Consider the following 25,757-nt stretch of genomic DNA (forward strand, 5'->3'; position numbering starts at 1 on the left):
CGCCCGTGTGACATTTTTCAACCAAATAACTCACCCTGGGAGAGGGTGTAGTAGGCGTGGATGCTGGAGGTGTTGGTGGTGATGCTGATCTCCTCATCGCTGAGGGAGCTCTCGATGTCCACGGTAAGTGCGCTGTACATGTCAGTGTAAAGGTTGTTCACCATGCCGGTGGGGAAGGTGACGTTCATGAGACGACCCTCACTGTCATAGCTGGTTTGGAGGACAAAAAGGAGTGGATGTTTTATGGAGCAGCCTTGTCATAAACCTGTCTTCTAAACCAAATTTGAATTACTTACAATGGTTTAAAACCATTTACTGGACTTAAAACCCGAATTGGAAATGTTAACCCTGGTTTCAAACCCTTGTTAGAAACCTTAAACATTATTTGACATCACATTATGGACATGGAAAACTAATTTGAAGGCATGACCCTGATTTGAAATCCTTCTTTGAAACCGTAATCCTGACTGACAACCTACTGTAATTTGAAGCCCTAAACTAAAGCAGTGTTTGAAGCCCTGAACAAGGCGTGAAACACTCATCTGAAATCCTAGCTCTGTCCTGGAACCTTACTTTGAAACCTCACCCTAGTCTTGAAAACCTTGTTAAAATATTAACCCCCACTTGAAACTGGAATTTGAAAGCCTAAACCCATTTCAGAACCCGACTCAGCCATAGTGACATTTTTTGCGTCAACTTTGTGATTGGCGGATGCTGCAGGCAATACTTTTTTTGTAAAAACAAATTTCCAGTGCCAAACAAACTAATCTGCTCCACTTGAAGGTGACTTCATTTGCATAATTAAATGAGTCTGCACAACCAAGAAGCCTTTACTTGTTTCATCTGACGTCGCAAGGAAAATCATTTCACCGAGCATAAATCCCAAGTTCAAATCCCAACACTGTCTTGATACCATGAAGCTGTATCTCGGTCTTGCAACGCTAACTTTAAAACTCAAACTTTCTTGAATTCCTGACCCTGTCTTGAAACCAACTTTAAATCGCTAACCCTGTCTTGAAAGCCTGACTCAGGCTTGGAACCACAATTTGGAACACTAACCATGAAACCCTGACCCTAGCCTGTAAGTGTGCTTTGAGTACCTATCTTGAAAAGTTGGTTTAAACTTTACCCTATCTTGAAAGACCTAATCATGACTCAAAACTCTATTTTGAAACCCTAACCTTGACTTCAACCCAAACTTGATACCCAAGACAGTATTGTTAGTATTGTTAGTATGAGGGTGCAAGAGATCGACATGCTTGCATTGGAAATTTTAGATGCCGTTCGGTATAATCTGATAAGATTGGACCGATTTCTGATATGAATATCCTATTGAGACACCCTGGCTCGAAACCTTAGATTAAAATCCTAGCCCTTACTTGACACCCTATTTTGAAATCCTATTCCTGGCCTTAAACCCTAACTTGGAAATACATCTACATACCAAACTCGACCTACTTTTGACGTGCTCTGGTTCAATGCGATTGAAATATGTGTGCAGGAAACACACCTCCCATACTTACTCGTAGAAGGTGGTCCATCCGATCTCGGACGTCTTGGTGGCCAGAAGCCCATTGTTGCCATGGTAAGTGAGCAGCACCAGCTCCTGTCCCTGTGCAGTGAGAGTCCTGAGGCCGCCATTAGTGCCCATTGTAAGCCAGATCACCTGGTTGTCCGGTGCCACAATTCGCACCGGGGTACGACTGGAGTCTCGACGTATCCTCAGCGTGTTTCCATTACTGTCCGTCACTGCCGTGATGTCATTCTCTGTGCTGTAGCTGAAGGTGTACTTGAAGTCTCCGGTGAGCAAGCTGGCCGTGTGCTGGTGTGTACCATTACCGTCGAACATGTAAAGCTCTTGGGCGTCTGGCGATGCCACTTCATAGCCGTTGGACACCGGCGCAGGCCCGTTACGAGACACTGCCCGAATTCGGATGTTGCCCAGGTCGGCCACATAAAGTGTTCCATCGGGCGCGGCCACCAGGGAGGACGGCGCGTTGAGCCTGGCATCTTTGGCGTAGCCGTCGCCAGCCTGGTAGCAGTCGCAGTTGGCGTCGTTCTTGCAATCGCAGTCTGAAGGCACCCCGGCCAAGTGCGTGATCTCACCGTCCACTGAGACCTTGCGGATGCGGCTCAGCTTTCTTTCATCCGTCTCTGCGATATAGATGGCGCCGTGGTAGGAGATGGCAATGGACGCAGCCGACTCTAGGGGGGTGAACTGTGCCCGTTGGCCGCCGGTCGAAATGCTGCGCTCTGGTACTGAGAGTGGACAGTGGACAGGGCGCCCCACTGCAATGTTAACTTGGCCATTGTCAGTGATGCGCAGCACGATGTTGTTGTCCAGCACGTAGAGCGAGTTGTCCATCGGGCTCACCGCCAGGTCTGTGGGCCACTCCAGAATAACCTGATGTGGACATACAAAAAATATCATCTCTTGGTTTGAACACTAAGTCAATACCCCAATAAATAAATAAATAAATAAATAAATAAATAAATAAATAAATAAATAAATAAATAAAATAAATAAACAGTTATTGTATATATACTGTAATTTCTGGCCTATAAGACACACCTGAATATAAGCCGCACCAGTTTGAATGAGGGGAAAATCTTGTTTTGTTCATGGATAAGCCACACCGGGCTATAAGCCTCCGGTGCTTTAAATGAATTGTCCTAAATTCTATTACCTGTATCAAAATGATTTTACAAAATCATAAAAATAAAAAACACATAAATAAAACGCACTGGACTACAAACTGCAGAGTTCAAAGCTTGTGCGAAAAGTAGCGGTTTATAGTCCAGAAATTACAGTAAATAATGTAGATTTATTTTTATTGTATTTTCTTTTTTTTGTAAGTGTTTATGCTCTTAAATGTATTCTTTTTTTTTATGAGCATGACCAGTCATAACACATTTTATTTTTATAGAAAAAAACATCACATTGCTCATGTTTTACATTCCAAGGCTGGACGAACTCTAAGTAGATTCTAAACTACGTTGTTACATTAACTGTTTCTGGAAAGATTAAATAGACCAAATGAATTAAAGTAAAAAAATACAATAGTAACCATGTAATTGTGAGCAGAATAAGTAAACAAATGTCTAACAGATAAAGATATATTAGCATGTTACAAAACACAACTAACAATTACAGTCAACGTCAAAATGATTGGTATGGCCTTTGAAATGTGTCACTAAAGCTGTCAGGATGCTGATGGAATGTGTTTGATTTGAATAAAAAACAATAACAACACATAACTGATAGCTAAGCCAATTCTTTTCCTCTTGAATGCGTGACGAGCTTACGTTACGGTGTTGTTGGCTCACCGCAAATGACTTCATTAATTGGCAGAGTGCGACCACTCCACTTTTGTCTCACGCCGCTTTCAGAGCGCCCACGCGAGTGTAGATTGCTTTTTTGTCATTAGTCATGAAAGTGTACGCAGCCAGTAAACAACCTCTTCTTCCAATTTCTATTCATGCGCTGCTGTTGACACTTCTGCTGTCGGCGTAGTCTGGTTTAGACGCTTTGGACTGCTTGGCTTGCTGGTGCTGCACTGAAATTTGACATTCTGTATTCTTTACACCCATTTTTTGTGGGCATGGGGCATGTCATTTTTGCCAAATCATGCGTACGAAACAACGGTAAATAAAAGGCATTAAAAAGGGAGAAATGGATATGGTGGGTCACTTGGCCCAGAGGGAAGCCGACAAATGATTTTTTTTCCCCCCTGGCATCCAATTTTTACGGATTGTCATTTTTCGACAAATAATTTGTACAAATACCTGATGCAAGTAGACAGTAAAGGTAAACTTCAACCAGACTCGCATCAAAATGTTCACGTATTTCTTCTCTCCCAAAAAAAATAGGCACTGCAGCTTTTCACTCTCAGCAGTTATACACTTTTGAGTCTTCAGACAACATGCAATAATCAACTGAAAAACAATGTAAACATGGACTTGGCCCAGAATTTTGTGTAACATAAATAGCTAACAAAGTAAGCAACAGCAATATAAATATAACCCATTGCCATTCGCACATGGCACAATTGAAGAATAAAATGGGCAAAAGAGTAAATTCCTGAATGGGATCCTACTAACCGCACCAAAATTTGATGTTTTGTATTTATTTTTTACTTTGCACCCATTTTTAAAGTATATACTACGTAGGTGATAGACATTTTGTGAAATGATGTATGTGAACTACATTCATTACGAGTGTAAAGACAGTATAAAATATGGTCTAACGCTGCGTCATTCACACAAGGCCAAGGTCAAGAACAAGACCTATAATATGCGTATGAACTAAATAACTAACCCAGAAACCAACAGCAATGAAAATATAACTCCACATCACATGCACACAAAAAGTTCAAGAAAAAGAGGAAAATAGGAACTGCAGGTTTCACACTCAGCAATTTGCCACTTTATATTCACTTTCTGCAGGTCAGACCTATAGGAGGCCGTTGAATGCATTAATTTCCATACTCTAAAATCCTTTTCTGCCTTTTTATATTTCCTGCAATCATCATCTGAAAAGCACTGACAAAAATATGCTGCACTGCTTCAGCAGAAGGTATTGTAACCATGTGACCTATTGTGCAGAGCTTGCGAGGCCACTTTATGTAGAATCATATCATTGAATTTTTTTTCTTCATTTTTCGCTTACCGGGGCTGTTTCGTTACTGTGGGCGCTCTATCTACACCGGGCTTTAATTCTACTGCATTCCACATCAAAACCAGGCCCTACCTTAGTAATTACTGCCGTAGCATTTACTGTCACTGAGATGCTCACGGCAACAACATTTCAGGGGCTCTCCTTCAAGCACATATTTTCCGCCGGCCACTTTTTGTTTTCTTTTCTTCAGGAGAATGATGATGCTTGTTTACTTGAGGAGCAAAGAGTAAGGAAAATATATTTTTCCCAGCCTCTTCCGCTCTTCAATTCCAAGTGGCTGTTAATTTATGTCTTTTTATTCAGTAATAATGTAGCTACACTCACAAATGCACTGTTTATGCTATTGTTCAACTGTGTATAAATCAGGATAGCTTCAAATTTCTCCCCCCCAAAAATATCTATAATACGTATGTAGGCAACATCAGTCAAAAATTTCACATAATTTCAGAATTGCTCACAATTTAAAATATTTTAATAGTAATGCTAATAGAAATTTTAGAAATACTATTTTCATAATGACAGTATCTAAAATTAGCTGTATCATATATGTGTGTGATGTGTGTATGTGTGATGTGTTCATTAATATGTACTGTCCTTTTTCAATAAATAATTACATATTACAAATCAGTATTTAATTGTGATGATTCAAATTGCATACATTTAATTATTTTGTAAATAATAATAATACCCCAATGACTATATTATTTTAAAGTATCTAGTGTGTATTATATTTTTAAGTAAGAATTTCAAAATGTATGTCATGAATTGTCCATTCTGTTGGCAGTATGTGCATGTTACAATTACACCATTAGTCACCTGACTGACGTCCATGCTATTGTCGCAGGTCAGTGGCCGCGCCGACGTCAAGTCGTTGGATCCCAGGAAGGTGGAAATGATGCCGTTCTGGTCCACCTTGCGGATGGTGGTGCCGTCCACAAAGTAAATCACGCCGTTCTTGTCAACCGTGATGCCTGCAAGTCAAGTCAAGTACGTTGAGAAACCAGGGTTAAAAGGCCACGGATCGGCTCGCACAAGTCAGTGGAGACGACGCGGCGGATTACATGTGTTGAGCTTGCCTCCCCATTATTCAGGTCACTGGCAAAAAGCACCGCTATCAATAATTCACTGGATGCTTTTCTGCTTTTAAATAATTTCTCAGGCAGAAGTGGCAAAAGCTGTAGTCATAGCGTTACGTACATCCTGTATGCGCGCTTGTCAGCCCAACTAAAAAGCACTCCCGTCGGGAAGGCGATTCTGAATGCATTTGGGAGATTTTGTCTTGGGTAAAAGCCATGAAATGGACCAAAGTCTGCTTTAGGTGTTATTTATAAAGCCTGAAAATATGCATATTTTTGTCTCCAACTGAGTTTAAACAAGCTATGGCACTTCATCTAAATAAATAACAAACAGATTGTTGTTCAATGGATGAAAACCATGAAATGTACTAAATCTTACGGTGTTATTTATCTCATGAGTGTGTGTGTGTTTTTTTTAACAGGTGAAACCCATAAAATGTACCAATCCTGTTTAGGGTTTGGTTTCACTTATTGCTTAAAGGCCAATACAAAATTGTGGACAAGTGCTCAACTCATCACAACTTAGTCAAAGACCAAACTATACGACTCATCCGGACATTTTTCTCAATGGTTTGATGGGGTTATAGGCATAAAATATTCATCACCATTTTTGGCATTATTTATGCAACCAGTATTTTAAAGGGTGGAGTTGACCTCCAGGGACTATCTTTCATCATACAGTGTTTCTTTGAACATGCTCGGGCACTCGTCATAAGGGGAGAGTCAGAAAATGGATGCCATCTGCTTAGGTTTTGGTGTTATATATGCATTTAGCGGGTTTTATTTGCATGACATATGACGATGTCTCTGATGTGCTGTGATGTAGCACCACTGAGGATCACAATTTATACAGCTTGAATTAGGTCTTTAAAAAAGCTTTTATGAGGTGAATGTGTTCAGCTGCACAAGTCCTTGGGAGAGATCGGCGCCTCGTTTGACCGTGTGAGTGTCTCAAACTGATGAAGAGTGTCACATCTGAGCAGAGTTCATCAAAATGTCTCGGAAAAAGATGGAGGGAGGGTGGAAAACACACACCAAAAAAAAAAAAAGCCATCTGCTGTTTCTTCCTCGGTCTCGGCTTCCTCCCACTCAATCATTACAGACTTTCTTACCGGGGCTGAAAGGCTCGCATCGAGCGCAGTCGGCGTCAGGAGCCGGCAGTGAAAGCAAAAACAGTCTTTTGGTTTGGGCTTTTCATCTTGGGGAATTTATAGAAAAGGGAACAATCATAGCGCAAATGGCAAAAATGGACGGCCTCAGACAACAGGTTATACTCGTTAATGACAAAGTTTCTGCAAAAATAACATTAAAGGAAGGATAATTTGAAAGTCAGAAATATAAACGGAGCAGAATATTGTTTGTACTGTGATGTGCTGGGGTTGGTATGTTTTAATTTTAATGTACGTATTGTGTTGTAATAAACATAAATAACACAAGAAAAAGTCCTGCAAATTTTTTGTTACAAGTCTGAAAACCTTATTTGTGATAGATTAACTACAAATTGGGCATACCTTGGAGAACAAGTTTAAACATTATCCACCCAAAAAAGTAATGTCTTTGAGTGGTCCAATTTCAAGCAACGTTGCTAGAAAAGTTGTTATGCTGACATTTAGCAAGACAGCAACCAGAGTGGTGAAAGCGCAGAGACAGAATGGTAAGTATTTCACAATGTGCTCTGTCTGTGGTCAGGTGATTTTTGAAAAGGAATAGGTCAAATACTAACATGCTAAAACTTAATATAATCGCAAGATGTCACTATGAGTACTGTCTGGTAGCAGCAGCCTGTAGCTAATTAACGGGACACACATGCATCACTCATATTGCACTTGTAGTGTAAAAAGCACTGCGCTACGACACCTTTGGGTCCAGTGAGCGAGGCCTCCGGAGCTTTGCCGCCGTCCCCGCAGTGGTTCTCATCAAAGGGCAAGCAGTGTTCTCCGGTCCCGGCTACAACCTCAGCATTGGCCTGCAGATCCTTTGTTCCAGAAAGACTTTTTGGCCGGTAGATCCGCCTTGAGTTGGTGTCCGACACGTACAGCTGTCCTGTGACCGGGTCGGTGGCCAGATAGTAGCGGTGTGCTGGGTTGTTGCTGCATTCACGAAAAGGTCTTATTATTAGGTCTGCACAATCTCTCGAAAAAAAATCTAGATCGCAAAATTGGCCCATGCAATATGCATTTTGCAAAGACATGCAATACAGTTCTTATGGAATTATATACTTTTATCTGAATTTGACCAGTCAGATGCAAATCTAAAAATGCTTTGCCATCTCATGGTTGAACAACTTCTAGCTACTTTCTTCTCCGAGGCTATGAATTATTTCAGGCTTGATTGTACCATTTTTTGTTGGAACCTGCACTTTCGGAAGCATTTTCATCAGCCATCGCAAACAAGATGCCACTTTTTTTTACTCTCTCCATCAGCGGTAATTAGACGATAATTGGCCCACTCTAATTATACATATGGTAATAGCTGGGGTGCAAAGGAATGGCAAAAAGGGAGAACTTTATTCATGTAATGATGATAATTGTCGTCATGGTGGTGGTAATTAACATGCACTAAAGGATAACACACCTACCTGTGTCTAAAGTCTTTATTTCTACAAAAAAGAGAAAGGGCACAATAAATAAAGAAATAAAAGATCAAGACGCTTCACAATAAAAGACATTTTATATTTTCCCCACAAATTAAAAACCATCCCTTGGTGTACTGAGATGTTTTTGGTATTAATTGGCCGGTTTTGATTAGAGGCTCAGCCGCTGCTCACCTGATAAGCCTGATTTAATTCCTTCACTGTGTAATTGATGCCACCAAGAAGTTGTGGATGCAAATGATTTAACTCCACATCATTGGAAACATTTTTGGTTCCTAAAGGAAATTTGGATTCATCAGACTATTTCCTGATGCATTAACTAATTCAAAGAAAATCTCTGAAATTTTCTGTGCTGAATTGACCTAAAATTTTCCTCATGCAAATGAAACTTTGGGTCTATCATTTCAAACAACCAAAAACTGCACCATACAAGTGATGAGGGACCGCGTAACTGATTATAAGAGTCTTTCCGTTTAAAATGACCCTACAATAAACTTTCTCTTTGTCACATGTCCGCACGATCAGCACCATGGTCAGATCTTTTCCTCCACGTGTTCCTCTCACTGTTATTTCAGCACCCCGGTCAGCTCCTTTCTTCCGCGCTTAGCTTTACTGCCAGTACTCCTCTGTGACGTGCATTGCTCTTGGCCATGCCTTAGCACTGATTGCCTGACACCTATTCATCCTCACAACTGGTTAACTCTGCTATTTAAACCCTGCACTTCCATCACTGCTGGCTGAATCGTCAGGTTTGACACACACATTCCTCCCACCTGTTCCTACTCTGTTCCATGATTCCCGTTTCCACGATCCACTGTTTAGCGATACACCTGCTTGCTTCCTGCGTGCTTGCCTGCTCTGTTTTGTTTTCTGCTAGATCTGACCACGTGCGTGTCCCTGACTACGAACTTGTCTTCTCCTTGTCTGCCCTGACAACGCATCGACACTTGCTCATCTCCCAGCTTGTCAGCCTGCCTTTTTGCACCTGCCCTGCTGGGATTCTAGTTTCCCCTTATCCCTTTCCCTTAAATAAAAAAGTTTGCGTTGCACATGGTTGCCCCGACTCACCCGTGACACTCTTGTTGTATTTCCTCTGCCCTTCTAGACAACAAATAAAACTAATTTCTTTTCTGATTTAATTAATAGAAACCTGATTTAATTCCTACCTTGGTTCTTCAATGTCAATAAAAATGATTCGATTCCACATAATTTAAAAAGATGTTTAACAATCAAAAACTCCTCTCACATGAAAAACCAGACAGAAGCACACTTTAATATAAAAGTCAATGCAAAGTCACTTTTTTTGTAAATACATAGTACGTAGTTACACAAATCTTTTTTTATTGTTAAAAATACAGTGTCTCATCCTATTTACTCTCAGATTCATCCTGCTGCTTGTCGAGGCAGCAAATAAGCGGGACTTAATTCCTCCCTTTGCAAATGGAGAAATTGTCAATACAAATTTTACAATTGACAACATGCATGCATTTCAAATAGAAAAATGTTTTGATCAGGTATATCCTGCTGCATAAAGACTGGAAAGTTGTACATATTTTTTAGGTGCTTATGATCTCGAAAGTCACAGGAAAGTCACTTGTTCTGTGTTAATTGTGAACTACTGCTTGAATTATTCCAACACCAGCAACACAACAGTCCTTCCAAGCTGTTGTAACACTACTCCTTCGAGTTTGAATCCAAACTGGGGAAACTGTTATATAAAGTCGGGAAAGCACCCCATTTCCTATTTATATGCACATTATTTCCTCGCAGGTACTTTGTGAAATGTTCTTCAGGTGACTCCATTGGGCCTTCTTTATGGTAGCCGCATGATTTCACATATTGCCGTTTTACATATCTGAGTCAGGATGACGGCTTACGATAAACGCAGTCATCATCCTGCCAATATGAGAGCAGCCAACTGTCCCCGACGAGAGCTAAGCCAAGTTGGTGCGAGATCTGCTGGTTACCAATTGCGTGCCTGAGACAGGATGTCCTTCCTGCAGTAATCACAAGGACGCTGAGTTTCTGCCCCTGATCTACGTGGGCCCAGCGAAAGCGTTGAGAACATAATTTCCACGTCCCACACAGATGCTGCACATGCAGACACGCTGCCAAATAAAAAATGATAAATAAAATAAAAACAAAAGCCACACCCATGTGCACAATGTGGCGATTGTTTTATTTTGTATTTTTGCTTTATTTGGCTGCATGTCAGATGTGCGGCACCTGCGTGTGACGTGGTAACGGTGACTCTGTTCATGACGGCATTGGGCTGACTTAGAACGACTGTGCAAAGTTCAATTAGGGACGGAAACTCAGGAATGGAGAATGATGCCCACGTCTGACTATCACATTTAATCCTAGTTCCCATTTATCTTTTACATAGAATGTACAGTAATATCACACATATAGTTATGTTGCCATAGAAAAGGTATGTGAGATATGGTCCTTAGTTAGTGTTTTTTTTTCCAATCACATATAAAAGTAAGTAAAGCCTTGAACTGACCTCTGCTTACTGCTTACTTGCCAATAGTAATACTGTTTTTCAAAATTATTTCAGGATAGACCTCACTTGTCGTAGTTTGAGGACATAACTTTTAATCTTACTCTGGTTCTTTTTCTCTGCCAAATAAACCTGGAAATGAATTTGCCTAATACGGAAACGAAGACATGGGGACGTCTCCCCATTACCTATAGGTAATGCCTGGAATGAATATACATAGAAGTACTGCAGTATTCATTTATGAATGCTTAACAATCATCAATGCCGGGGATTTGTTATTCTTTGACTTAGATATAGTTTCTTTCATTTCTATTTTTGTTAATTGTCAACTGACTCCTTCTTTCTTAAAGTAGTTCAATTGTGTTTATGTCCATATTTTATTCATGTTTTAGTTGTAACCCAATTTTTGAATCAAGATCACATTGCTTCTTTACCCTGTTTCTTTATCCTTGACGATATGGCTATTATCTTCCCTCTCATTACCTTTTTTGCCCTCTCACACAGTACAGAATGAGAGACACAACCATTATCGTTTAGAGATGGGTAGTCCATCAAATCTCTCTTGGGGGAGCATGTGGTCCATCGGTAGTTACACATTCAATCTTTGATGGTTGATGGTTAAAATGACCATCTGGTCCCAGGTATGAGGTACTTGTGATTAGGCCATGACCTGAATCGTGATTGGTTCCATTCTATGTACCTGACACGTATATTTCTCTTTCTAATTCTCTTGGGTGTTGGAATCTTTAAACATCCGTTAGTCCAGTCCAGTCCATCCTTCCGTCCTTCTGTCCGTCCATCCATCCTATATTAACTTTTTTCCACTAGCAACAGCAGTTATTTGGTATATATCACGAAGATAGTTCACTTATTCAGTACATTTATTTCGTATTTGTGTGTATATTAGGCTTAATGATCAATGAAGCCAGTTACTGAACTCTCCATCTATCTACGTATTTTTCTGTCTGTGAGCCAAGAACAATCATGGGTATCTTATTCAATGCACATTAATTTTAGCTAGCTTATTAGCCTCCCCTCAGCTGCCTGTCTGTCGCTCTGTTTGTCTGTCTATCTGTTGCATACAGAAATTTTTGTGTATTGAAGCTTAGTGAATGTACAATCAACTCATTAGCCTGGCTATCTGTCTGAGGCGTAGGGCTTTCTTACCTGAGCTCCATGATGCTGGTGACATTTCCTGATGGGTAGATGCGTCGAATGTAGTTGAAGTCACCCACGTAGAGGCTGCTGTCGATGCCCCATGCCAAGGCCACGGGTGCAAGCAGCTTGTTCCCGAGTGCCTGGCCATTGCAGCTTGGGCACGAGATGCTCCGGCGGCGTCCATTGCCCATGATGGTGGTGATGATGGGCGGCTGCAGCGAGATGAACTGGTTTTCACCGCTGCCTTTGTACAGAATGCCTGCAAAGAATAATGGGAAAAGAAAGACTGACATCCAGCTCAGATTCCTTTTTTTCCAATATTTTCTCATATGTTTTTATTTTTTCCCATTCTTACTGGGACACTCCCATTTCTTCATTTTGTTGATCGTGAAAAGCATGTATTGAATGTTCATCAGGGATTTTTAAAAGACATTATGGGGTGTCCAAAAAGAATTTTAAAAATAATAAAAGCACCCTTTTTTTGGTGGGGGAACCAGGTTTGCCACTTGCGTCAGTTGCCCATCCCTGCTGAGACGTATGCCACCATGAATGCCAAGTTGTGGTTGTGTGTTGCTTCATAATGTAATAACCACATTATTGGGAAGATGTTCCAAAATATGGTACGGATCATCTCATTAGATAGTGCGAGTTGTCTTGATCCAGTGTTTGGTGAGCTACTTTCGCGTGCAATATCGTACTCTCACGTCCCCAAGATTGCACAAAGTGTCTTTTGTCGGCGGCAAAAAAGGGGAAAAAACGTCAAGACAAACACTTGAGATGGACTTTTCCTTGACTTTATTCACAAACTTTGATGTAGTCATGAAAGAAGCGTGTTTTGGTTGCCGCACCCAATCTGTCAAACTATCCACAACAGGAAGTTTGTGAAGTGAGTCAAAGCAGCTGGTGAGACGAACACTCTCGCTCGGAGCGCCACTCCTGCCAGCACTGGGCTGCTTTTATCCCTCCATCCGTCTGCAATCGATGCATCAGACTTTAGCATTGTAGCGTCTGTGATCAACAGATAGACGCTGTATGTGTGATATGCTAATGAAGCCCCCCTTGGCCCCACTTCCCCACTGCTACATGTCAGGATTTAACGTTAAAGAGGATGTTGCAGCATGCGAACATGACGGCATACTTGAGACAAAATATGAAGACCAACATGAAGCATGTGGCATCTGTTTTTCTGCTTCTGTGTTTTCAATCTTATTGAAACATCATACGTCCACATAATTGCTTGTTTTTTTTTTTTTTTGCTAGTTGTCAACATAGTGGAGAAGCACTTGGCAACTGGGAAATATTTTACATGCGGACCTACCAATAAGTTACGACTGACAGAAGCAATCTGTAATGACTAGCACAAAGACTTACTAGTGCCTGAGTGAAGAAAGGTTTTGACGGAAGCCAATTGTGTGGCGCTACCTACAATGATGAACATGTACACTGATCAATAACGGAGAGAAAACTGTGACAGAACTGTCTAATCATCATGCTGTATGTATTGATTGACATGTAGGTCAGTGGTGAGTCTAAATTTCAGTCATCACACACAGCACAGTATAGTGCAGTACAGTGATGTCTTGAAATAGAAGTTGCATTCATTCTGTAACAATGTGCTAACAACACAAAATAGTCACATCTTTAATCTTCTCGTTGAAATGAGTAGAAAAGCTAGACATTTGTTCCAACCTCCCAAAAAGACGCCACATACATTTGATTGTAGCTTTAGAACAGGACAATTGCATTTGGCAATATTGTACTTAAATATATTAAATATATAGTGTCGAAGAAGAATTTAACAGTTTGTGCATGATGTTTGCGACTCCCATGAAGACACAGACAAATACTATGATACATATATGCCTGCCTGTATTGTTATATTGTCTACATATGCTTATGCACCAGTTGTGTTCAAATCTCCTTTGCTTAAAGCGCATGTGTCAAACTCAAGGCACGTGAGCCAAATGTGGTTTTGATTCCAATCAGTCTTCTGCAAATCCAGTTTTAGGGCTGACTGTCTATTCTGTTTTTTGCAAGTGTCCAAATGGGATTTGGCCCTTTTCAGACTGGGCCACACAGGTTGCTGTAGCAATGACGAGGAATCTCTATCTGCCTATCTGCCTATCTGCCTATCCGTCTATCCGCCTGTCCGTCTGTTCATCTGTCCGTCTGTCTACTAGCTGTGCGTCCATCCATCTAGCTGTTGTCTGTCTATATTGCAACCTTGAAGGAACCCTGACGAGAACTCAACATTCCCTACCTTCAAAAACTCTCACAACTGTTGGCAGCTCAGTGGGATGTTTTTTTTTAGCATTAATCTAGCAGAAGGCAAAGCTGCGTGGTTGTTTTACACGAGTACTGTAACTGATAGTAACATTCAACTGGCTTTGGCATTAAACAGCTTGAAGCCTCCTTATTGAAGAATTGTTGTCTGTCTGCCAAACAGCTGCGAGTGGTAAATTGCGTTGAGTTCATTGCCACCATACAGAGTCAACGTAAAAAAAAAAAAAAGGTCTGAAGCATAGCATGTATCTCATAAAAAATTGTAAGTCGGGTTAAACTATTTCAGAGTTTTCATTCCATAATAATGAATAGAGCTAATTAGAAATGTGTCATAGTTTAAAATGTATACAGACTGAAAACCTAGAAAAAGAGAATGTGATAGTTAGCAGAGAGCCCGAAATTCAGCTGTAAGTTGCTTTGGCTCGCTTGTTTTTGTTTGAAGCAACACATGTACGTCTGTAATGCATCTTTGCCCTCAGTCATATTAATATTTATCCACCGTGTCGCCTGACTTTTCTCAATCCCCCACTGAATTATTCAACCCTGCTTTTCTACTTTTTGACATTTGAGATTTATGACCCACGTGGGGTTTTGCCTTTTCCTTGTGGGTGAGGGAGGCAGCGGGTTAGGGTTCGATATCCCTCCCATCTTAGCCGGCACGAAGATGAATCCAAATATCAGTGATTGTCTCCATGGCCGCCTTTGTATCGATCCCTTAACATTGTAAACTTTGACTAATGTCTTCACCCCTTGACATGCTCTGCAGATGCGTTTTCTATTCCTCCCCACTCTGAGTCATTCTTTATTTCTGTACCATTTCAAACATCCGCACATATAGCCAGCACTACCTCCTCTCACCCCCCTTTTCTTGCTCCTCTTCCTCTTCCTCGTATCATCTCTCTCATACACAATGAGGCAAATTGCTGGGGTTTGGTCTTTAGTCATGTCCTCCACTTCATTTCTAGCAGACATACTCGCCTTGCCATCTGCAGCCTGTCTCCATCTAGGAAAACTGAAGATTGTGTCAGTCGTTATCCCTGTAAGAAGTGACACAAAGCCTAGCATATGCCTGAATGAAAATCGCTAGAATTGGTTAATCGGTGGCTCTGTCCGCAATGAGAAAAACAATGAATGGGTAGGTAATACCTTACTTACGATTTGAAAAAAGGCTAACATTTAGCGGCAAGATTATGACAGTGCCAACCAATAGGTGGTGCTCATGGGAATAACTGACATGTAGATTGGCCAGTGACAACTGTTACTGAACTGGCCAACCAATGATGCTGCATCAAATGATTGACTTGTCTATTACAACACCACAAATTGATTGGTCCCAGTCTTCACTGAGTCAGTGGTCAGTCTAGGTGGTATCTGTCCCAATCCTCACTGAGTCAGGTTACACATCGATCGTTACAGTCAGTTCAACGGCTTAGTTGGTTTATTGATATCATTATCATAAATATCATTTATTGATAATGCCTGGTAAAATAAATCAGCAATGCTGCGTGTAGTGATTGACGTGAGATGAAACCAACTAATTGTAGAGCTGTGTGTAATGATCGTCAGGTTGACTGACCGCTGACCGAGGGAATATTGTGAAAGAACTAAACAAGACTGACCATTAACAAAGTACAGTTTGTGACAGAACTAACCCAACAGAATGTCCAATCAGTGGCTACAACGATTGACATATAGACAACTAGTGAGTTCATGTTTATTACTTGCCTCACATTCCCAGCTCATTGAGCTCTGGACGATGGCCTTTTCGGAGGACAATCAAACTCCCCCGCCCCCAAACCACCCATCCCTTTTTCCAGCCCTCCATTACTATCCCTCTGGTAGTGTCACCAACGTGACATTGCCAAGGGCGCTCTAGTTAGTCCGTCAGGTACGACGGCTCACCCCCTGCCACTTTGTACCATTAATCATCTGGGAGGCTGTGATGTCAGAATGAAAGCTTCTTTTTTGCGTACACAACATGACTCAAATTAGCCCGGTATCAAAGGAGTGGATTCCAGATATAATGACTCCACCGGAATCAAAGACAGTGCTGAACAAATGTTCCTGTGGATTGATGCTCCCAACTCCTGATTTATAGCAAGATAGCACACTTTTTTCAAGATTTGTATTATCACAAGTTGTGAAATGTGACCAATTTAACCTGGCTCTCTGTGTGAAAGATCATCCTCAATGCTGATGTGTAAGACTGACTGAGTCGAATAATGAAGACCAGAGTGAAGCCCAATCAGTGATGCTGTCTGTAATGACTGACATGCAGACTGGTTAAATACCATATGAGTAATTAGTATTTTATTTTGCATTTTGTTTAACTTTAGTCAATAGGCCAAGTATTAGGGATCTATTTTTGTAGATCTATGTGTGCTCGTCGTAAAAACTGGCACTCACTTTCCTGCTGAGGCAAGTCTAGTTTATCATGTTTGGAAATCACGCTGTGCCATGATGTTTTGGCATCCAAATTGCACGTTGGTGTGAGTGTGGATGGTTGTGAGGATAAGTGGTTTAGAGAATGGATGGATGCATATTAAAATGTCGAGAAATATTTAGTCATGCATGTAAAAACTCCAACCTGTCATTGCCTGCAATAACTGACATCTAGACCAACCAATGAATAGATCAATCAATAATTAATTTGTGCTGTTTTGGACGTGCATAAGTAAGAAGTTGAACATTAAGCGACAAGTCTTTTCTTGCATTTTACTGAGTACGCCAAGAAAAAAACAAAGCCTTGATCCAAACAGAACATCCCCCCCCACACACATTTACACATACACTTTTGCATCCTACTGCGAGGAAGTTTTCTTCATCCAAACTCGGGTGTGCAGAATTTATAAATATATACTTAAAGACATTTTTATGCAGGCAGCTGTGGGCTTCCCTGTCATCAGCCTGGGAGCTAGGCGTGTGCACGTGAAAGCGCCAAGCTCCCCTACCAGCTACAGCCCAACATGTCACTAGTTTGATGGCCGCCGCCGAGGCGGCACCACCGACATCAAGTGTAATGCGCTGTGACCAAGCGTCCTTGAGGGAAACAACGCAAAGCAACTTTCATCTACTCGCTAACAATGACAGTGAAAAGCCAAGGGGGGGCTGCGGTACAGTTGAGGTTTTTGGGGGGCTGATGCAACAGAGTGGTCATCACACTCGGGTGTTACTGGTGTGTATTGTAAATAAATAACAAATGTGTAAATAAAGAGAACAGTGGCAGCTTGCCAAAGTGACCCCAGACTTATTGTGTGCCATTTTTTCCCGTGCTGAACCTCAGCCGACCTGCTGCGGCACTGCAGCGAAGCAGCAGAAGCATTTCACATATTTACCCTACCAACAGGCAAGCATTTCGTGACACAAATCATGAAGCATCCAATCAGCGATTCTGTGTTAGATGGCCAAACTGATCGGACGTTTATTCAGAGGTGCTGACTAGTCCACTGATCCTTAATAGAATCAGCCAAAACAGTGGTGCAGGCTGTAATTATTGACATGTAGACTGGCCAATGATCGAAGACAGAACCAAGCAATGTGACATGCTTGGTCCTGACTAATTGTGTCAAAACCATGACTCATGACTGCCATTATGTTATGCAGTGCGTATATGTGCCGCAACTAACTGTCCATCCAACAACATTCAATCACTGAAGACCTTGCTTATAATGTGTCCCTTGAAGACGCCAACAAAAATTAAAATTCTAGACATCTGTTTCCAGTCACCGCATCGTACATTCAGCTCGGCAGGAGTTTCATTACGCTGCTCTACGTTTCTGCAGTTCAATTAAAGTCCCAAGGTCGCGTGTTTGTTGCTGCATTGTTGTGCTACAAAAGAGCCATCAGTCGCACCTATCTGTCTTTGTCAGAGACGCTTGTTGTCGTATTCTCGTGTTAGTGCGGCCCCTCGCTTTTAATCTAAATGTGCCCTCGCATCCATTGAGTCAATGTAATTTGCTAATCAGAGGAAGGACAGACGAATAGGTTGGAATGTCAAGGAAACCGTGGACTCACGTGGCCCTCTTGACTAGTTGGTTCCACTAATGAGGACAGTGGCCAGTCCAAATGTGTTTCCTCCTTTAGTCTTTCAAGTCTTTTTCTGCCTTTGAAGAGAGTTCCACTATATTAGCAATAAAATACGCTTGAATCTGCCTCTTGTTAAACTCTGTAATGAATCAGCGGTCTTGGTGAGTCCTCAGTAAAATGTTATTAGTGGTGAGGGGAGCTTGGAGGGGATGCGGTGCAGTGACTTGAGAAAAAAAAAACAACAGGTTTCCTGGGAAGAACATTACTTTGAATGGAACACCTATGGGAAATCTTGTTAAAGGAGTCCACTGAAGCTGTCTTATAATTACATTCGGTACTGGTGCTTGTTTGTAGTCTTTGATCACAAAAAGCAGCAACTTTGATCGAACTTGTTAGTAAGCAACCCGTTGATCAAGGTGACCAAACACATTTGCCACATTATTTTTTTCCCCCTCTTCTCTCTGCAGCCAAGTTTATTGCAAATGAGAATCGGTTCTCAATTGTCTTACCTAAAGGTTAAATAAAATAAAAATATTTTTACACAACCAGTGGGAAAGGATTTAGCGACAGAACCATCAAATCAATGGTGCGAGGTGTATGATTGATTGGTTGACGGACCACCAACTGACTGAAGACATTGACAAGACCAGAAAACTGTAAGCAAAGTGTGTGACTGACTTAAGACTGACTGAGAAAAACAACTGGCCAATGAGTGGTCATGGCGGCAATGAGTGACATGTGAAATGACTGCACAATCAGTAATACCGCATGCTTTGAGTGATGTGTAGACCAGCCACTGCCAGCGTCAAAAATCTCCAATAATTGGTAACGCTTGCATGACGATAGTGATGGAAAAGCTGCTGCCTTTGGTGATTGCCTGACCAATGAGTGCAATTTTTGACCAACTGATCTTGACAGGCCAACCGAAGCTAGCTTCTAACTATATTCACAACAGATAGTTTGCGCTATTTTATGACAAAAAGAAAAAAACAAATGTTTCTCAAACCCGTTGGTAAATAACACATTGATCAAAATGGATAAATATTATGTCAAAGCATTAAGATGTTAAGAAAAAAAAAAAAAGTTGCAAAAAATGGCACTGTTTCAGATTTGGCTGGGTTTCCATGGATACCAGTGCTGTGATAGTGACACTATGCTCTGAACTAAGTCATGTAAACATTTCCACGGAATGTTCTATTAGTATTCTGTCCTCTCTTGCTTTGAACAAATTAGTCTTTTAAAACCATTTTTGCTTGAACTATATGTATCAAATCATACGGTGAGGGATTTTAGCCAGATGAACCAGCCCGCGCACCTACTTTGATGCATCCCTAGATGGTGAAAGCAAAGAAATAAATGTTAGTGTTGCCCATCTGTCTATGATAACTGCTTCATATGGCTAATCTGGACAAATTTCTGAGTAGGACCCTCTATGTACAAGCCCCTTTTAATTTCTGCGTTATCATTCTTTTGACACACTGTATAATACATTTTTAGGGTCAGGCTTTTAAACTAACCAAATTCTGGAAAAAACATGTTTCCCGGTGAGCCCAGAACGCAAATCATTAGTGGCTGGATGGGGGCTCGTGAGGACTGGAGTTGGGCACCCATGTTCTTGGGTATTCTTTCAAACGGGCCCCAATCACAGATATGTGCCCTAGAGGTATGAATGGTAATTGTAAAGCTATTTTGTGCCTGTGCCACCTAATGTAGATATACATAATTGAATTCAAAACCACTAAGCCAGATTTGCAGCACTACATTATGTCTCATTAGACCATACAGGTGTTCCTAATGAAGTGGCCCTTCAGTGCATCCTATATACTGCTTGCTATAAAAGGTCTGAAGAATATTTAAGGAGTAACAAGCACATCTCCTCAATAACGCCACTGTGTGCTGAGCAGGTTTAGGAGGCAAACAGATTCATAAGCATGAGTCACCTGCTTATGTTAAAATTAAATATGAGACACTTTAATAAGGTACCATTAAAGCCGCTGAACCTCATTAACACGGTCCACCTCGGTGAGCCTCACTTATAGATATATTGTTATAAATAATCACTGCTTTAAGAAGGGAAAGGCAATATTTATGCAGTTTTTACAAGGCGAAGCATTGCGTCAGCGCTCCAAATAAAAATCAATGGCGTAAAATAACTGGTAGTGCGTTTACAGTCCCTGAGAGGAGTTTGGTGTGTGGCTCCAAGGTCCTGAAGGTTGAAATCATTTGCTGAGGAAATCGAGCGAGGAGGTAGAAGAGGAGATAGCAAGACGTGTGGTTTATTTGGAGATGTTTGATTAATTCACACATTCCAATGTAATTCAATCGATTTTTTGAGCTCTCTTTTCCATTGACTTTGCATTATTTCTGCATATCATCGCTGACTTAAAATAATGGCCTCAGTCACATGTCTGAAGCCATCATATTAGGAGGGTGACAATATTTTTCCAGGAGAATGTCTTCTGTTGTTTTCTTTAAATGATGATGATGATGATGCTGTGCTTGCGTAACCACGGTTACCAAAGTAGCAGCACAGGAAAGGGAAATCTTAAGAGCCATAAAGCAAGTCTTCTAATGGCACTCAGGGTAGTTAATGTACCCATTGTTGATTTGGACATGCCATCACTAAAATAGCACTGTTTTTAAGGTGAAGTGTTTTTCACAGAAGCCTGAAAAATGCAGGAACCCAGTAATGTACCGGGAAAAAAACATGTTCCTTATTCTGTGCTCTTGACGATATATACATGATATTTGTCCTCTTTATATATACTCGACATTGTATACAGATGGTCACTTACAATACAACTACTGTTTCTTAATAAGTCTCAAGTTAATTTGACATTTCGGCCCCTGAATTTGCTTCCACACAGTCAATGTTTACATTTTCAGCCATTACCACAGCTGATTGACAATGTAGAACATGACTGATAACCCTTAATTAATAAACATTATTTATTATGTTACTATATCACATCTTATGATATTGATGATGATGATAATAATGAAAATGTGTTATAGTAGAGAAATTGCAAAGGCACATTTGAAACACCACCACAACAACAACAACAAAAATTACTTGCATCTCTGATTAAAAATGAAATCACTGTTCCAACTCCTCCTACCAAAACAATGTAACTGTCCAGAAAAAACACTTGGTCATTCAACTAGAACAATTACTACTTCTAAATTTGGCTCCCAATTGATTTGAAATGCTACTGACTTTGCCTACACACAGGCAATGTTCTTATCAGATATTAAAGGTATACATTTTTAAATTTCCACAAATTACAAACGATGATTGGGAACGTATGCCAACATTAATATGCGGACTTAATGGGGACAGCTCTGGAAGACTACCAGTCAAACATTAAAATAATCCAGGTTGACATGTTTAAAAAAAAAAATGTACACAGCCCAAATTAACCCTCACTGGTGTAGAACACAGTCTCCTTTGCAGAGGTAATATATATATATATATATATATATACCATCACCCCAATGCGCAGATATTAGAGGGCTTTTGAAGCCGATCACGACAGTAATGAGCAAATGAATCAGTGCGCAAGTGAGCCATGCCGCCATTCGAAATCACTTGGTGCTATCATGAAGATGTGCCCTTCTGATGAACATGCTGCTAATGACATTAATTCAATATAGCAAATGAGTTCTTTGCTCACTCATCTATCTGCGGCGCGTTAATCAACAATACAATAAATGTAAAATAATCTCTCGCGCGGCGCACGAATGAGCAGGTGCAATCGAATCCCTCTCGAATGTCGGCCGAGTTGCGCAGGCGATTCATTGGCGCGCGTTAATGCCATCGCAATTACAAGCAGCCAGCCTCCGGCTAGCACGCCTTTGTCAGCTCACCAGCCGGCGACCCCTTGTTCTGACGCAACATGCATTTCAGCACACGGACGCTGTTCCAGTTGTCTGAGACAATTTGTGCCGCATTTTATCTACGAGTGTGTCAAGGTCGCTTCTCGTGTCGCACTGACGGATGCGATGAGGTTTAGTTTGCTGGGGAATATTGACATACCGTAATAGGAATTTAATTTGGGCATACAGAAAAAAAAAAAAATGATGGTTAATTAATCGCCTGGTGGCATCGAGACAAAAGTGAGTGAGTGCATGACTTTCATTCTGTAGATTTTGTGGATTCAGTCTCAGCTGGTTTGCTGTCTAAATAAGCAGACAACATAACGGCACATCAGTTTTGAACATTCTGAGTAATTCTCGCAGTCTTTGTGCAATTGATGTAAAATGTAGTGAATGCACAACTAGTCTACGAAAAAATTCAATTCCAACTTGCTGTCTGAAAAAAATAAAGTACATTCACCATATGCCAAAAAAAAATTCTTTGAACACTGGAATTCAGGATGCTGCCAGTCATAATGCAATCAAGACAAAAAAGTGCATGGCTGTTATTGACAATCACCACTACCTCAATGACCTTAGACTGGATCTTAACAACACTTGAATATGTACTCAAATGGCTTGACATACTACCTCTACAACTAATGCTACCTACCAGCAGACATGTGCGGAAAAAGGACGACACATGGTCACCACTCTACCATTGTACACTGTATAGCTTGCTTTGTTGTTGTTTTTACAGACTATCATTTCCCATCCTTAGGCCATCATAAAATGTGCCCATATTGTACAGATAGTAACTGAGCTGAGATTTTGCACTATTGTCCCGGGATGAGCATTTCTTACCATTTTGCACATCCAGGACGTGGTGCTTGTCCAGCATCCAGCCTCCCATGTTGGCAGCCTCCACCTCGTAGCCCTGCAGCACCGCCGTTCGCTTTTCCCAGTGCACTACGTCCAGACACGACTCGTACTCATAGCCCACCGACACTGAAGAACAGGGGGGGGAAAGTCAGTGAATTTGCCTTTGACTCAAGACTGATTTGCAGAAGAGAGCATGCAGATGTCATGCATCCCACACGCTGACTTTAGATATTTTTATGCACTCCTTCCACAGTGGTGTGAACGGGTCCAAATACTTTGTCACTGTACATGTGGAGTCTTTTAATTAAAGGTCTGTACCTTTTCTTATGTATGGACTGGAGTGTGAGTACTTTTATCCCCTTCCCCTTATTTGCCTCCTTTATCATAGCAATGCAGGAGTAACTCACCAATACCCATGAATTATTTAAAGAATGCCATGCAGGCTATGCGATCGCAGTGGTAAATTATGAGTTTTACACCATGGACACTATAGTATGTTGTGATCATAATGTTGCAAAAATGCAACTACAAGCTGCATTGTCGTGACATAAAAGCAAGCCGCTGCAGAATGTCCGGGTTCTGCTGAATAGACTCAATGTTGCAAAAACTAGAATAAGGTAAAACTGTGTGTCACACACCAACGTTCACAAATCCATCATGGGAGATCATAGCAATTCCCAGTAATGTAATGCAAATAAGTGGTGGAAGTGTCGTAATCTGGGTTTGTCCAGGCATTAGTGGGACTGCCTGCTTAATGGTTAAGGCTTCATGGACAGCAGTTGTATAGCACTTTATCTACAACGTATGATGTCCAAAGCACTGTCTCACATTCACCAATCATTTTTTCATTTCCATTTTAGTTTGAAAAATGTATATAGGACTTTTTTAAGATTATACGGCTATAGTCTTCAGAATACTAAAAATAACCTTTTTTTTCAGTTCTTGTTACATTACAGTACTCTTCTCTCTTTAAAAGACTATTTGTGAAATTAACAAATAAACTGCTGCCTTTTTCTTGGAAAATAAATTTTTTTCTTGCGGGGAAATATTATATTTTTTCTGATACAAATCTATTTTTTCAACCCTCCACCACTCCCCAAATAATAATTGTGTTTTTGGATAAGAATTTTTTTTTCCACCAAAAAACAAGACATTGACATTTTTGTTAAATAATTTAAATTATAAGAATACTTTAGAATTGTTTATTCCTCAGAAAATACAAATATCTTTGCTTTCCTTAATTCTTATTCTCTAAAAATGTACATTGTTTTTCAGATAATAGAAGTTCTTGGTTCCTAAAAAAGAAAAATACTTTATCCAGTTTAAATTAAATTTATTCACTCATATTTATTGCCTTAAAAAAAAACACCGCATTGGCCTCACAGTAGAGGTAGAGACCAGTGGCTTTATATTGATGGAAAACAGACACCTCCTGTTTTAAATTGTGAGGAAAAATGCCTAACATGTCTCTTTTAACTACTGCTCAACTGAATTAATTCTTAGGACTCATATAATTTATTTAGTGAAGAGCCACTGAGCAAGAGCCCTGCACACTGGTGTGATCCAATCATAAAGTCATTTATATGAGTCTTGACTCGAGGGCTCTCTCTCTCTCTCTCTCTCTCTCTCTCTCTCTCTCTCTCTCTCTCTCTCTCTCTCTCTCTCTCTCTCTCTCTCTCTCTCTCTCTCTCTCTCTCTCTCTCTCTCTCTCTCTCTCTCTCTCTCTCTCTCTCTCTTCTCTCTCTCTCTCTCCCCCTCTCTCTCTCTCTCTCACGTTCGTATATATATCAACATCATGCGAGTAAAAAGATGAGACAGCGAGCGGGTTGATTCAAGGCTTTGACACCACCTACTAAATCTTTTTGGAGTGTTATAACAAAAGCAGGAAAAAAAATAGTAAAACAAAAATAGAGCAGATCAATCAACAAACTCACCAACAGCCTCCGCCAGACCGTAGACCTTCTGACTGTAGGCGTCCGTCTTATCCCAGATGAAGGTGTAGGACAAGTCGGGGAAGGCCGGGAAGGACTTCTGCAGTTGGCGGCCCATCACGGCCACCATCAGGTGCACCTTCATCAGGCCGAAGGGCAGCCGGTCTTGGGTCAACAAAACTTTAAGGATGGGCTTGTAGCCGGACGCCCGCGAGCTCAAGTAGACCAGGTTAAGGTCGCTTCCTGGGATGCCCACTTGCTCGTGGAGGACCTGCAGAGACAATTGGCAGCACGTCAACTTGTTACAGTGGACTTAAAAAAAGTCTACGTGGTCCTGTGAAAGGCTTGAAAATGGGCTGCAAATATCATCATCAACATCCAAGAGGCTGCATTGTTTTCTGGAAAATGCAGGTTGCAACCTACATGTGACAGAAATCCTTATTTTTCACATTTTTGAAATGACTTTATTAAAGGTAAAATACATCAATTGTGTCTGTCCAATGAAAAACATGCATTAGCGAATTTGTTTTGCTTTCATCCCAAAATCTACAAAACCGATTTGCTCAAGATTACTTGAAACTGACAATGAAGTCGCCATCTTAAATGGTCACATAATTCCAAACACATGATTGAGGCACTTTAAGCCGCCACGCCAATGGGCCCTAGTGTGCCGAGAACAGCGCCATTGGTTATCGGGAACCATCCGCAACTGAAGCTGATGACGTAATGCTAATGGCGCCTCGTGTGTGCTGGGATTTAGAAAGGCAAAATA

General features: G+C 40.9%; 1 protein-coding gene across 7 annotated transcripts in view; it reads right to left on the bottom strand.

The window, feature by feature from the left end:
- LOC148404303 (teneurin-3) overlaps window positions 1-25,757 on the bottom strand; it is a 195,334-nt gene that overhangs the window by 11,208 nt on the left and 158,369 nt on the right. For 5 of the 7 annotated variants that reach the window (XM_088378486.1, XM_088378458.1, XM_088378467.1 and 2 more), the window contains 8 exons: window positions 24,989-25,256; window positions 23,037-23,180; window positions 12,018-12,267; window positions 8,333-8,353; window positions 7,612-7,844; window positions 5,495-5,649; window positions 1,524-2,404; window positions 35-210 (listed from right to left, as the gene is read on the bottom strand). In XM_088378486.1, the coding sequence (XP_088234612.1) occupies window positions 35-210; window positions 1,524-2,404; window positions 5,495-5,649; window positions 7,612-7,844; window positions 8,333-8,353; window positions 12,018-12,267; window positions 23,037-23,180; window positions 24,989-25,256 (2,128 nt within the window). The remainder of the gene's footprint in view (window positions 1-34; window positions 211-1,523; window positions 2,405-5,494; window positions 5,650-7,611; window positions 7,845-8,332; window positions 8,354-12,017; window positions 12,268-23,036; window positions 23,181-24,988; window positions 25,257-25,757) is intronic. The other 2 variants (XM_088378495.1, XM_088378479.1) reach the window with 1 other exon arrangement.

Source organism: Syngnathus floridae, chromosome 1 (assembly GCF_059516105.1).
Source record: "Syngnathus floridae isolate MCC-2025c chromosome 1, RoL_Sflo_1.0, whole genome shotgun sequence".
NCBI classification, from domain to species: Eukaryota; Metazoa; Chordata; class Actinopteri; order Syngnathiformes; family Syngnathidae; genus Syngnathus; species Syngnathus floridae.